Source organism: Adiantum capillus-veneris, chromosome 14 (genome assembly GCF_014529385.1).
Source record: "Adiantum capillus-veneris isolate H3 chromosome 14, ASM1452938v2, whole genome shotgun sequence".
NCBI lineage: Eukaryota > Viridiplantae > Streptophyta > Polypodiopsida > Polypodiales > Pteridaceae > Adiantum > Adiantum capillus-veneris.
In genome coordinates, this window is record NC_140944.1 from 17,463,503 (window position 1) to 17,476,984 (window position 13,482).

General features: G+C 40.0%; 1 protein-coding gene and 3 pseudogenes across 1 annotated transcript; 1 reads left to right on the forward strand and 3 right to left on the reverse strand.

The window, feature by feature from the left end:
- Window positions 1-483, reverse strand: LOC147441989 (uncharacterized; annotated as a pseudogene).
- Window positions 484-1,249: 766 nt separating this feature from the next.
- Window positions 1,250-1,993, forward strand: LOC147441990 (uncharacterized; annotated as a pseudogene).
- A 4,624-nt stretch (window positions 1,994-6,617) lies between these two features.
- LOC147441991 (uncharacterized) lies at window positions 6,618-7,419 on the reverse strand (annotated as a pseudogene).
- Window positions 7,420-8,045: 626 nt separating this feature from the next.
- On the reverse strand, window positions 8,046-11,452 carry LOC147441992 (uncharacterized). Its single transcript, XM_086529318.1, has 8 exons — window positions 10,886-11,452; window positions 10,627-10,779; window positions 10,434-10,544; window positions 10,185-10,319; window positions 8,812-8,871; window positions 8,657-8,719; window positions 8,368-8,439; window positions 8,046-8,267 (listed from the first exon to the last, which is right to left on the reverse strand). Exons 1-8 carry the CDS (start codon window positions 11,450-11,452, stop codon window positions 8,046-8,048), a joined length of 1,383 nt encoding a protein of 460 aa, XP_086385444.1.
- Between the last annotated feature and the right edge of the window lie 2,030 nt (window positions 11,453-13,482).

Consider the following 13,482-nt stretch of genomic DNA (forward strand, 5'->3'; position numbering starts at 1 on the left):
TTAATCATAATTCGTTAAGGGTGCTCGCGGAGGTCTACGCCATCCATAGTTTACTAACAATTCATCACCAGCCAGTAATGGTCTGATAGCATTGACAACAATATATCGTGGTACAACCCTACTCATATGTCCTGGTTCATGACTATTCTCACCCTCCACAAATGTGCAATTGGTTCTTGCACTCATCCCTCGACTACTGTTGATTAAACCTGCTATGTTTCCTTGAGAGTAAGGTCTTCCATCAACATAGAGTCTTTGTCCTTCTGCATGTATAATCCCTCTATCAGAAAGAGAGGCTGCATTGAGACATAAACCATATGTGCTCATGCTCTGGATGTAACGAGCAAGCCGATGCCATGGACCCCATCCATATATAGGTCAACAAAAAGACATAAGGGTGACCTCTGAATGAGGGGGAACATGCAAATCCTGTGCAATAAAGAGACCTCGTCCTGCTCCACTGATGGTGGACGGAGCAATCATGTAGCGATTGCCCCAAAAGCTAAAAACAACTCCATCTAAAGGAAGTGATCCTCCCTGCCATCCTCCGTATCGCCTTCGATCGTACGTCTGTACTAGAGCTTGCAATGAGTAGGCAAGAGGTGATCTCCACTCGTCTCAGCGTCCAAATCAAGAGGTAGAGGCTGCCGAGAAACCTCGAGCTGCAACTGATAAATGACTTATCCGTGTCGTGTGCGAGGGACATGCGCACCACTAATAGTGAAGTCATCCTCCTCATCAGGTGAAGGAACCTACATATATAATAGGTTCTATTACATATCAATTTTTTGTTAATAAAATTTCAATATGAAAATAAGAGAGATCAGTCACATACCATAGGTCGATGTCGCTCCTCAGGAGGTGGTGCTCGCTCAAAAGTACCATAAGTCATTTGATGTGAAAAACACTCCCGTCTAGGTCTCCGATATGTGCCACAACAACGAGTGCACAAACATATAATAGACTCTTCGTAGTACAAATCATCATAAACGGGTTCATTTGCATCCCGATCACGAGTAGTTGGGGGGGTGGCGGTGTACCCTCTGACCGATCCGAATCTAATTTGCATTTAACATAAAAACAAGAGACATTTATCAAATGAACAAAATAAGAACTCAATAAAAGTAACATAATGTTGAAATCTAACAAGTCTTACAGTATACTCTAATGCTTATTCTAATGAAAAAATAAGCAGACGCTACTGTTTGGTGGAGACAAACAAGAGAAAGGCGTCTATTTGCATGGAGACATGCAGAACTACCGCAAGGAGATGAGCTTACGTATCACTTTTCCTTAGTAGAAGGTGTGTGTTTTTGCCAACATATACTAGAATTATTAGAAACTTATCTATTATACGATTCTCTAATGTATGTTATTTTATATAATCAAATCTACATAGGAGGCAGCACGAAAGAGAGTGGCTAGTGGTCACACATCTAGACTAGGCCAGATGGGACGAAACGGATTCGTGGCCACATTTGTGAGTATAGACCCTTCAAATTTGAACTTTCAAAGCTAATATTAGCGAATGAATTTTACAACAAGTCTTTGGTTATGTCTTATTGCAGACCAAAGACTATGGTTGTCCACCTACGATGCAGGAGATAGAGTACGCTACGTACTACGGCTACCGGGCTTTGTGCACGACACTTTCTGACAGGCCAGATCCACTTGTGAGTATGATTGTTTATTTTGTACTTTGTTTTCATGCACATTGTAATATGTTGCTATTTGATTTCACTACTAATACAGGAGCAACATGGCGAGGCCGATCCAGCAGAGGTGGCTCGACAGGAGGCAGAGGAGCGACGCCGAGAGGCTGAGAGGAGCGGCGATCCGGTCGGTCAGTGATGACAGACCTAGGGACGTGGTTTGAGATATCCATAGTCGTAGTGCCACGGGTGATGCTGATGGAGATGACATTGTTGGTCACCACACGGATGCTAGTGATTGTTCTGGTAGTGAGCACGGCTCATATAGTGATAGAGACTAGGGATTTGTTTGTTGTATATTTGAGGATGGAGATGAGACTTGTTTTCTATATGTGGCTGATGAGAGTAGATATTTGTTTTATATATGCACTGATGAGACACGTTCTGTATATGTGCTGATGAGACTCGTTTTGTATATGAGCTGATGGAGATGAGACACTTGTTCTATATGTAAAAACCACGAGAGTGGATATTTTTTTGGATCCCTAACTAAATTAAATCTTGTTGCTTGAACCCAATCTTGATTTTTTTGTCGTGCAAAATCTCTTGAAAATTTAAGTCCTATACAAGCACATTGAAACCAAGGTTCTAGGTGCCCCAACTGTGTCCATACCATGTCTTTTAACAATTCTAGTTGATCTACGTGCAAAGTTTGAGGATTTTAATGTGTTTGTCTCAAAATGTCAATATCAAACTTTTGTCATTATTTTCTACAAGGTCTATTCATTTTTATTTTAGCTTGTAAAGTCAATGTTTTGAAAACATCAACCGTAGTCTTACAAGGGTCCACTTGATGAGTGTAATTCTTGACCATGATAGCTTCCAAAATGCAAGATTATATTTTTAAAAGATCTCCTAGTTGATATGTTTGATCACATTAAGAGGGTTTTTTTAAATGCATTGTCTAATGCAAGTAGCATTTAATATAATTTTTTCAAAAAGGGACACCTAAGTGTCCTGTTTTGGTACCAAACTAGTGTTGAAACGTAGTTTATTTGTTTTTACATTAAGAAAAACAAAATGTGGCTGGTCGATGAGTCATTTTTCAAGTTTACAAATATTTTTCTATGTCACACTCTAATATTAACAAGCTTTTGATTTCCATAGCTTCTGCACAGATATGAGAATATACGATACTTATCAGATTCTATGTATCATGTACAAAGTCGGGTACCAAGTACAAAGTACCAAAGTATCGGGTCTGAACTATGAGGTATCAAATTCTACATACCAAATCAGAATATATGCTACGTACCAAGTACCAGATATCAGAACATACGTGGCTTATCAAATTCTACGTACCATGTACCAAACCACAAAGTACCAAGTACCAAATCTAACACTAAAATGTTTTCTTTGTTTTTTTGTTAATTTATTGATCCATGTACTTCAAAAGTGCACCAAAAATTAGCACCGTAGTTTATTCGTTTTTACATTGGGAAAAACAAAACGTGGCTGGTCGATGGGTCATTTTTTAAGTTTACGAATATTTTTCTATGTCACACTCTAATATTAACAAGCTTTTGATTTCCATAGTTTCTGCAGAGATTTGAGAAAATACGATACTTATCAGATTCTATGTATCACATACAAAGTCGAGTACTAAGTACAAAGTACCAAAGTATCGAGTTTGAACTATCAGGTATCAAATTATACGTACCAAATCAAAATACATATTACGTACCAAGTACCAGGAGTCAGAACATACGTGGCGCATCAAATTCTATGTACCATGTACCAAACCACCAAGTACCAAGTACTAAATCTAACACTAAAAAGTTTTCTTTGTTTTTTTGTTAATTTATTGATCAATGCACCGTGTGGCCAAGGGATACAACTCGCTGAGAGCTCACAACCTTCGTCGATTGGCGAGCTCCATAGTATGCAAACGTGCCCATCCGCGAGGGGGGTGCTTCTGCAAGCCCTAATAGATGTCCATCTTTTTAAGTCCAGAAGCGTTGTTTTTATGGTATGATCTATTTTTAACATGCTTATGATTCTCTAGTTTCTTCATAAGTGTTGGATTCTACGCTACGCATTCTAATATCCAAATCTAGTCGAGCATCAAATAACAAAGCAACAAGAGTGGGATATGTGTGTTTACCAGAATTCATCCTTGCCGTATTGAAGTAGTTATCTGAAATTCTTGCCGCACTGATTCAATCAACTTTCGCAAATAATAAAAATCCGTATAAGCAATCACGAACGAAGAAAGCGAGCGTGTGTATGTATGTGTATGTCAAAGAGAGAAGAGAGAGAGAGAGGAGAGATGAGAGAAGAGAGAGAGAGAGAGGAGAGAGAAGAGAGAGAGAGAGAGAGAGGAGAAGAGAGAGAGAGAGAGCACTACTAGCTAAACAAGAAGAGACAGAGAGAGAGAGAGAGATAGAGAGAGCACTACTAGCTAAACAAGAAGAGACAGAGAGAGAGAGAGAGATAGAGAGAGCACTACTAGCTAAACAAACAAAAAAGAGAGAGAGAAAGCTGGAGATAGATAGAGAGCAGGCTAAGATAGCAGCGCGAGCTGTTACAAGCTCGCGGCTATAAAAAATGGTCATTTTTTTCTTAATGTTCCTGAACTGCTGCTTGCAACGCACATTTTTTTAACAAAAATGAGACGTCCCATAAGAGACGATGCGTCAATGCTACAAGCGTGGCATAAGCATCAATAATCGATGCTTTATTCGATGCTACAAGCGTGGCATAAGCATCAAAAGGCGATGCCAATAGCGATGCTACATGCCACTGCTACAACCGATGCATAAGCGACGATAAGTCGATGCAAAAAGCCATGCTATGGTCGTGGCATATGCGACTTACAGTAGCGACGTCTCTAGCGACGCATCTGAATCTTGCTTAAGCGACGTTTATCCGTCGCTACAAACCGTCGCTAACCACCCCCTTGGCTAGTAGTGATGGTTACGCTTTTAAGTTATGGTTATGGTTCGTTATGGTCATTGGCCTTAAATCTCATGTGAGATCCTACATGGATAGCATGTAGGAGGCGTATACATGATTTTTTTTTTTCAAAAGTTTATGTAAAAATGATGGGAACTCTGCCGAAATTTTTGCGGGAGCACGGTTGATTTTGGTGCTGCTCACTTTCTTGGGCAGAGGGCAGGAACTCTGGGTGTGGTGGCTGTGTCCATCTTTTCACTGGGCACAGGCCAGGTTACCTGCCCTCTGTCCAAGAATTTTTTTCTGTTATGGTCGTCCATATCTGCGTCGCTATCTGCGTCTATAACTGCGTCCATATCTACGTCGCAAATAAAGCCTTTCCACGCAGATATCGACGCAAATAGTGACAGTTTCACAGGGACGTAGATATCGACGCGGGGCGGTTGATATCTGCGTCGATGACACCTTTTCTTGTTGTAGTGTCTCTCTCTCTCTCTCTCTCTCTCTCTCTCTCTATTTTTTTTGTCAAGAATGAAATTTTATGTTAATCAAGTGGCTCTAATTAATTTAATGATAAGATATCTTGCAATTTTAATACAAAATTTTAATGAAAAATAACAAATTTATGCTTGGTAATTTTTTTAAGAAAATGAAAAAAAAACACTCAAATTTGTAGATTTTGTCTCTAAATCATTCCGTGATAATGTTAGAGTCGATAATGGAGATTATAATTTCTCTCCCTCTTTCAATTGGGTATCATGTCAGTCTTGAAAGTGTGCAAAGGCAAAGTAAGAGAGCTTGTGAAGATAATTCCTCACAAGGTGGTCAATGTTGAGCCCAACTTGTAAAGGCTCGGAACTCCATTGACACAAATACGGAGCTCCTACCTGATGGGCAACATATAGCTTGAAGAAACTAACATACATGCTACCATCTTGTAAAATGTGGACGAACTTGACTCTATCATGATGAAAGTTGAAAAATGTGAGCTCTGGCCAAAGGGGTACCTGAGCAAATAGCACCAGGAATACATTCAAGGTGAGGACGCCTTGTTGAAGGATGGGCTATCTGGTCCAACACAAAAGTAATCCATTTCCCCGCTTAGATGGTGTTGGTAGAAGACGAGGGGGGTTCACTTGTAAAACAATCTAGTTTATGTTTTGCTTTAACGAGACGAAGCAGCTGCCTCAATTTGTGAGGTCAAATTGAGAACATGATGGATGTCATGGGATCGCTCTTGTGGACATATGGAAATCCCAAGAAAGTAGTGCCCATGCTGCGGCAGAAGATGTCGGCCATATTTGTCATTATTATTCTATTTTTTTGAAATTTTCAATCGTGTTCTTTACTTTTTGCCACCGGAAAATCATAGAGAAATAGCCAACTTTGAATGTTTTATCACCAAAGCAGGATCGGTAATAAAAGTGGGAAACGGGAGTAACTACGGAAATATACGCAGTACTAAACGCAATAGATCCTTGGCCCTTGGTAACTAGCGTATAGATCTACCTGAGAATATGGCGTTAACACCTACAAATTTTACTGCCAACTAATGGAGATTTGCTCAGTACTACACCTTAATGAATGTTTGGTTGGAAAAGAAAAGTTCTAGTTAAAATAATCCCTTTGCGTTTCACAAGAAGATTAAGAAAGTTTCTCATGTAGGAAAAGGGAGCCTTTTTCAGTGTTTTTCATACAATGCATAACATCATGAGCTTCTGTGAAAGAGGCACGGCATACCTAGTTAGGTACGATTGGGGGCAGACCCCCTCCCCCCCCAACCGGAAGGGGGGGGGATGCCGGTCCCCTACCCCAATGGTACTAACTAGGTATGTCGTGCCTCCCTCACAAAAGCTCATGATGTTGAGGTAAGTCATAATGTGGGAATTATTGTGAGAATTTGTCCAAAACTTCTTGTGTTTTAACATAACTAAACTCAAAATGTATACAAAAGGGCACGAGGGCGCAGTGACCGAACCACTGTTTAATTCGCCAAGGCAGAGATGCAAATTAAAGAATACTCAATAATTAAAACTTCGGCCGCATGCAGGCATAGAAAATACATTAAAAATCCAAAAGAGCAGGCACAGGCGTTCAGGCACAAATCATCATTATTAATTCATTACAATTAGAATATCATTAATCGTGGGGACATTAAAGCATGAATCATGACGATTCTGATGAGTTCGTCTTCTACAAAATTTTAGGGTTTTTGAAAATTACCATCACAACTTCAGGTCCTTCATCATCCTGACGCTTGGAGAAGGGACTCCTTATCGAAAGGTGGCACAGGGACGTGCATGATACCCAATTCAGAGATGGCCTTGCGTGGGGTATATTATAAGGGTTTTTCAAGGAGAAGCGCCTTCTCATGCTGGCCTGTAATTGAAAGCCAAGTTTCTTTGTAAGCAGCGCGGCCGACAACGTGTTGCTGGGGGCCTTGCATGTCAACAAGCTGCATCTGCATGGAACAAGCAGCACTTGGTACCTGAAAAAAAGCAGCGGCGGCAGACAGGTAGTACTGCTCATTGCCGCCATTAAAGGGCGGGTTTGCGGCAGAGCAGAGAGAGCGCAGCTGATCATGGGGAAAGCAGGCGCTAGAGGAAGAGCAGTGTAGGAGCTACATTCGGCATGCTTCTGTTGTGGCGCCACCTTGCAGCTTCTGTGGTCCACTTGCTCTTCTTCTTCTGCTGCATAGAATCGCTTCATCTTGTCGAGTTACGAGGCTCTTGATCACAAGAACTTCATGACCAATTTCTAGTTGGAAAAGAGACCATTATTCCCATAAAGATTACCAGATTCAACTGTAAATTGAAAGAGGTATTCCCTTTTCCAATTGAGAAATGTGTAGCATCTGAATTTCCATGTTGAAAAGTTTTCCATGATGTAAAATACTTCTAGGTATTTTTACCATAAAGAAATCAAGACTTTTCTTCATGCACGTGGTAATCTAATTTTCCTAACATGGAAAAATTAAACACTTCACCCCCAACTTGAAAAGTTTTCCACTTGGGATATTACAATTACCAATTGGGATATTAGAACTTCTACATGGGAAACTCTTTTTCCCATTTGGAAATGCTGGACAGTGAAACCATATAAAAAATAATTAAAGCTAGAGTCAAAATTAAGTTTCCAGTAGATAGTTCACATTTTCACCCACAAAGCATTCAAAATAAAGCAACCATGACATTACTTTTAAAGCCACATTTACACCTCATCCCTTAGGCAGTATCCCATGGCCTCATATACCTGCGTTTATCAATATATGTATAATAACACAATGAATGATTCTTCTCTTTCACCCATTATCAAAACTTTCTCTATTTCAAGCAAAACATAAATATGAGCACATGTAGAATGAAGAGACAAAAGGGCAAAAGGGTGGAGAATTTGGCAAAGCTTCATTTTTAATTTGATTAAAAATACAGAGGGCGATTAAATAGAAGCTTTAGTGGTAGCAATCCACTCCACATAAGATCTCAAGAGATCTTCTTGCTTTGATTTGCTAGTGCAATGTTTGAAATGTGACTTGTGAATGCTCTTCAGGTCTCTTACAGTTGGCCAAAGTTGGCCATACATATCATCTACATCATCTAGGTTCAACGCGTCCATTGCGATTGCCTCCATGCGGTCATTGCACAAGACCTCCTCCACAACCTTAAGAATTTAACAAACCAAAAATTAGTAACTTAAAGAAATGCTAGTTTACAATCACGAAGTAATATCATGTGGAGGTTTTACATTTCCTTAATCTCACCTCTTCATCATAGTTATCGTTGAACCTTTGGAGCTTTTTAACAATTCGACACAACCTTGTTGCTATAGGCATCTACACAAGAAAACCATTAATCAAAATTAGTCGTCCTTAAGAATGTCCAAACATTCACAAAATCAAATTACTAAATTTTCCACTCACTATGGGGTTATTCTCGTTGGCCATAGACGGTGAGATTTTATTGGAGAGATCACAAAGAGCCTACATATGGTCAAGAAAATTGATAAACTACCGTGCTCATAGCAACATTTGAGTTAATCACAGAGCGTACCTTCCTTCCACTAAGAGTTGGCACCTTCTTTTTCTTTTTAAGAGGCTCCTTGTTAGAGGTGTTCTAAGAGACGAAACTCTCATTAAGTACATGGCATGGACATAAGGATATTATATAAATTTAAAGCTAGTTTAAATCATAGTGGCAATGATTACCATCACTGAAGACAGGCTTGCAAACTTTTTTGTCGGCTTCTTGGTATTGTTTTCTTTATTCTATGAATCAAAGTTAGAATTTAACAAAGAGCACACACAAACCAAGTAAGAATAGTTTTTTTATCTGTTTTTTTTAGTGTGTGTTGGGGGGGGGGGGGGGGGGGAAGAGGGAGAGAGAGAGAGAGAGAGGTGGGACATGGGGGAAGAAAGGAGTGAAGCAATTTTCTTACACCTCAGGTCTTACTTACAAAACTATTAAATCCTATGTCATCGATCATTTGTTGACAACATTTATCCCTCGGCTTTGAATGTTCGTTACCACCCAAGCATTGCATGTTGAGATCCTCCCTTGTTTCATTAGACTCTGGCGAGCCGCTTGAATGAGATAGAATAAATATGTTTTCCTACAACATTAACAATCAACTACTAATATACATGAATCAAAATTCAGCCTTTTAAAGAATGATAAGTGCTAGATTGTTTTCAACTAAAAATAAGTCATTTGAAAGGGGGGGGGGGGGGGGGGGGGGGGGAGAGAGAGAGAGAGGCAGAGAGAGTGTCTAACTTTCGCTCCTATCCGCTTGTCTTGTAAACTGGTCCCACCTTGCTGCACAAAGTCCTCAAGACTTACATTATAGTCAAAATCATTTTGGATCTCATTAGAAATGGAGCCGCTAACAATTGTGCTTCTATTCAACTACTCTACATCTTTTGAAAATGGCCTAGACATATCCTAAAAATGAAATAAAATCCATCAGGTTTCTCATAAATCACAAAAGAGCTAGTGTTGTGTAAGGTTAGTGCTCTAGTGTAGAGAGAGGACACATACCAAAGCAAAAGAAAAGAGATACTAAATGGAGAAAAAAACTTGAGCTAATCTACTTGATGTTAAAAAACACAAAGACATGATGAGTGTCTTTTCCTATTTTATCATTTTTCCATTTTGCATGAATGACCTTTACATTTACACAACAAAACATGACTTACATAAAGCATGGACTTACATTAATTTTGACAAACACAAAGACACGATGGCTATCTTTTCCTATTTTATCATTTTTCCATTTTGAATGAATGACCTTTACATTTACACAACAAAACATGACTTACATAAAGCATGGACTTACATTTTGACAGAGACTAGAAATATTTTACTATACCACTAGCATTAAAAAAGAATTACAGAAATGAATAATGGTAGAGTGTACTAATTTGTGAGCAAACTAACATCTAGCTTTGACATTGTTCACTTACTCCATTTCCTTAGGACTTTCAATAAGCATTTTTAGAGTGCACACATGGAGTTAAGAGTAAATACACACACACACTGTCACACATTTATATACAAAGTACAAAAATGTGATTTGACTTACAGTAAAGCCATTTTCCATATCAATTGAGTTTTTCTTATTTTTGTAAGAAGGATGTATCACGCTAAACTCTTCAATGAGCCCTTTAGTTGAGTGATGTTCCCATGAGACACTCACGATGTTTGTAATAGACAATTCCTTCACCAATAACAATAGAACACTGTAAGAGTGAGAGATAGTGTACACAAGAAAATCTAGAGAAACAAACTAAGTTTTTAAACATGCTAGAATCATGAGCTCTTTAAAACTTACATGTAGAGCTTGATTATTGTGGCAATCTTTAGAGGACTCCAAGAAACCTTTATTGACGCAAGGATGTAGGACTTCGTAGCTTGCTTGTAATTCTCCCTGCAACCATGCCTCCTAAACAGAATCCATGCATAACTATTTCAAGATGACGTACATACATTTAAAGAATTGAATTCACTTTTTTTAATCAAATCACCTCATCACTATCGTCGAGGGCTATGACGCCTTGGACGAGACCCGTGTAGAATGCACCTCGAGGAGGCTCCTCTTTGAGCAATGTTGTCGACCCAATATTCCCACGAGGGGAAATTTGTGAGGCCTCAATAGTAGGGATGTCATCCATGAGTGACTCATTCTAAAATGAACAATAATTATATAGTGAAATTAGATCAAGAAGCAACCAATACAAGCAATACTAACAAGAAGTAATGAAACTATATACATACATGTAATACCGTTTGCGATTCGGTGTGGTTCGAACCAAGACTTTGATAAATATTGTTGCCTTGTGCGTAAAATCTACGCCTCTTTACATCCACCACTCCCTTTCCACACTTTCTGATGTAGTTCCTATGCTCCAAGACCTTCATATACACATCTTCGACTCGCCATGGCAATAGTCCAAGTTTTCCAAAGTCGAGAGGTGGAATGTGCTTCATATTTTCTTTAATGAATTCGAGAATTTGATTAGACTTTTCTCGACTATTACGGAGATTGATGGATGAAAAATCCTCTTTGTCTTGCCCGCAAAAACCCATTTCGAACAACTCTCTAATATTCACCATGCCCTTGTTGAAGGACGCCCATGCCTCACGGTAATATTTTATAAGAAAGGATTTTCCAACAGTGGAATACATTTCCTTTACCTTCCTAGGATAGAATATCCTATCGTATGTTATTGGACGTGCACCGTTAAGAGGGATTACTACATGACTTGAAATAGAGTCACTTACAAGATCTGGCAAAGTAGTTTTTTCTTGAGGTTGAAGATTGTATTCTAGAGCTTCACTTTGTGAGGTCATGGTCACATTCTGTGAAGTATGAAAGCTTGGTAATGTTATATTCTTTGGAACAAAAGTGGAACCACCTTCTAATACCCTCTTTGACCAACCTACCAAAGCATACCTATGGGCCACTGACTTTATGCCTATTTCATTCCAACCTTCAATAGTAAGGTATAAGAGAAGCTTACCATTGATACAATTGAAAAAAATAGGCTCTATGTACTGGGATGTACCACAGAATCTTTCTACAAAATCAACCACTACTGGTGTGTCCCATGTCATCACCTTATTAAGCTCAAAGTTCAAATCTGGAAAGCTGGAAGCAAAATTAAAAGAATCTCAATCAAAGTAAGAACTTACGTTCAAGGAAATATGAGCCGAAATCAACACTCGAGCAAATGCATGCCTGGCATAGCGTGTTTCAGAAGCCATCGTTTCCTTGAACCACTGTAGAGAGCTTGTAATACGGGAACTGCTGCAGAGAGCTCCTAATACAACTTGCTCGCTGAACCACTGGAGAGAGCTTCAACTTGCTGGCTGAACCACTGCAGAGAGCTTGTAATGCGAGACCTCAAGTGAGAGAATGTAGCCACCCCATGGGAGGTATGAAGGTGAAGTTGAGGGTGGCTGAGTCAATGAAGAGATGCAAATTCGTGCTCAATAAAGCTCAACAGGCTTTCAAGCTGAACCTCTTACATGGGGAATATACAGAGGAGGAGCAGAATGTTCAAGCTGCATGGGCGCACTCATATGCAAATACGCAGGGGCTATTGAATTGAGAGAGAGAGAGAGAGAGAGAGAGAGAGAGAGAGAGAGAGAGAGAAGACGCAGGTGCAGGCGGGAGATTAGCATGAGCACCAAATAAACCAGTAAGTGTGTGTGTGTTTTGGGGGGGGGGAGGGGGAATTAGGCGGTAATCATCCAGATTCCAACTATGTACTTGACCATGTTCGTGTGTGTGTGTGTGTGTGTGCGTGCGCGGCTTGGTGGGGCCGTGGGAATCGTCAGTGGCTGCATTACATCGTTACACGCAGTCTGGATTGGGAATCCTAAATCCTAAATATGGTATAAGCTTAAAGAGCTCTCCAGAGGAGTCCAAACTCCAGTGGTGCCGCCTGCGCACAGCCGCAGCTGAGAGATCTAGACCTAGCTTTCCGTGCAGCAGCAGCTTAGAGAGAGAAACTGAAGAAGCAGAAGAAGAGAATATTTGTGTGCCGCAGCTGTGAGAGAGAGAGAGAGAGAGAGAGAGAGAGAGAGAGAGAGAGAGAGAGAGAGAGAGGTGCTGGCCATATGGGCGGGACAAGGTGAGTAGTGGGACCTGGGTCTGTTCATGGCAGCAACGCACAGCCAACATTGATAGAAGCATGATGTCGGTGGCAGCTAACACCATGTGGAGACAGAGCAGAGTTCGGGAAAAATCATTTTTCAAACCATACAAAATTCCTTTCCTTGAGTTTTCCTAAAGGAAATTTAAAAAATAAGGGGTATTTTTTTGGGTTTTTACACTATTTATCTCTATTTTGGGGCGGAATTTTTCCTTTTCCCCTTGTACTCAACCGGCCTTTTTGAAAATTGGAAACGGCACGATATTAAGCTGAAACACATTTTTCCCGAACACTAAGATAGAGGGAAAAAGAGTGAGGATTTGAGGTGCGCACTGGAGTTTGCCACCTGCGCACAGCCGCACCATGGAGACTTGAGAGAGACCTGCTTCTTGTGATACAGTTGCTTTTTGACAATTTGTCCCTTGATTGGTGGGGTGGCCCACAATAGCGAGCTGGGGGGAGGACAATTTTCAACTTTCAGGGGCAGTTTTTCCCGCCCTTGATTCCTATTTGTTGATCTGTCTGGCTGTTGAGTCTCAATAGAGTCCAACCAGTATTCGGGAAAAAATCATTTTTCCACAATGCATATCCCCCCTGACCGCCAAATTAAAATATCCCAACGCACCAATATGCCTACAGCACACATTAAATTGAGTTTTCTAACCTTCAAATTGACGTTTTCCAACCTCAATAAAAAAGTAAATTGAGGCTTTTTAATCTTCA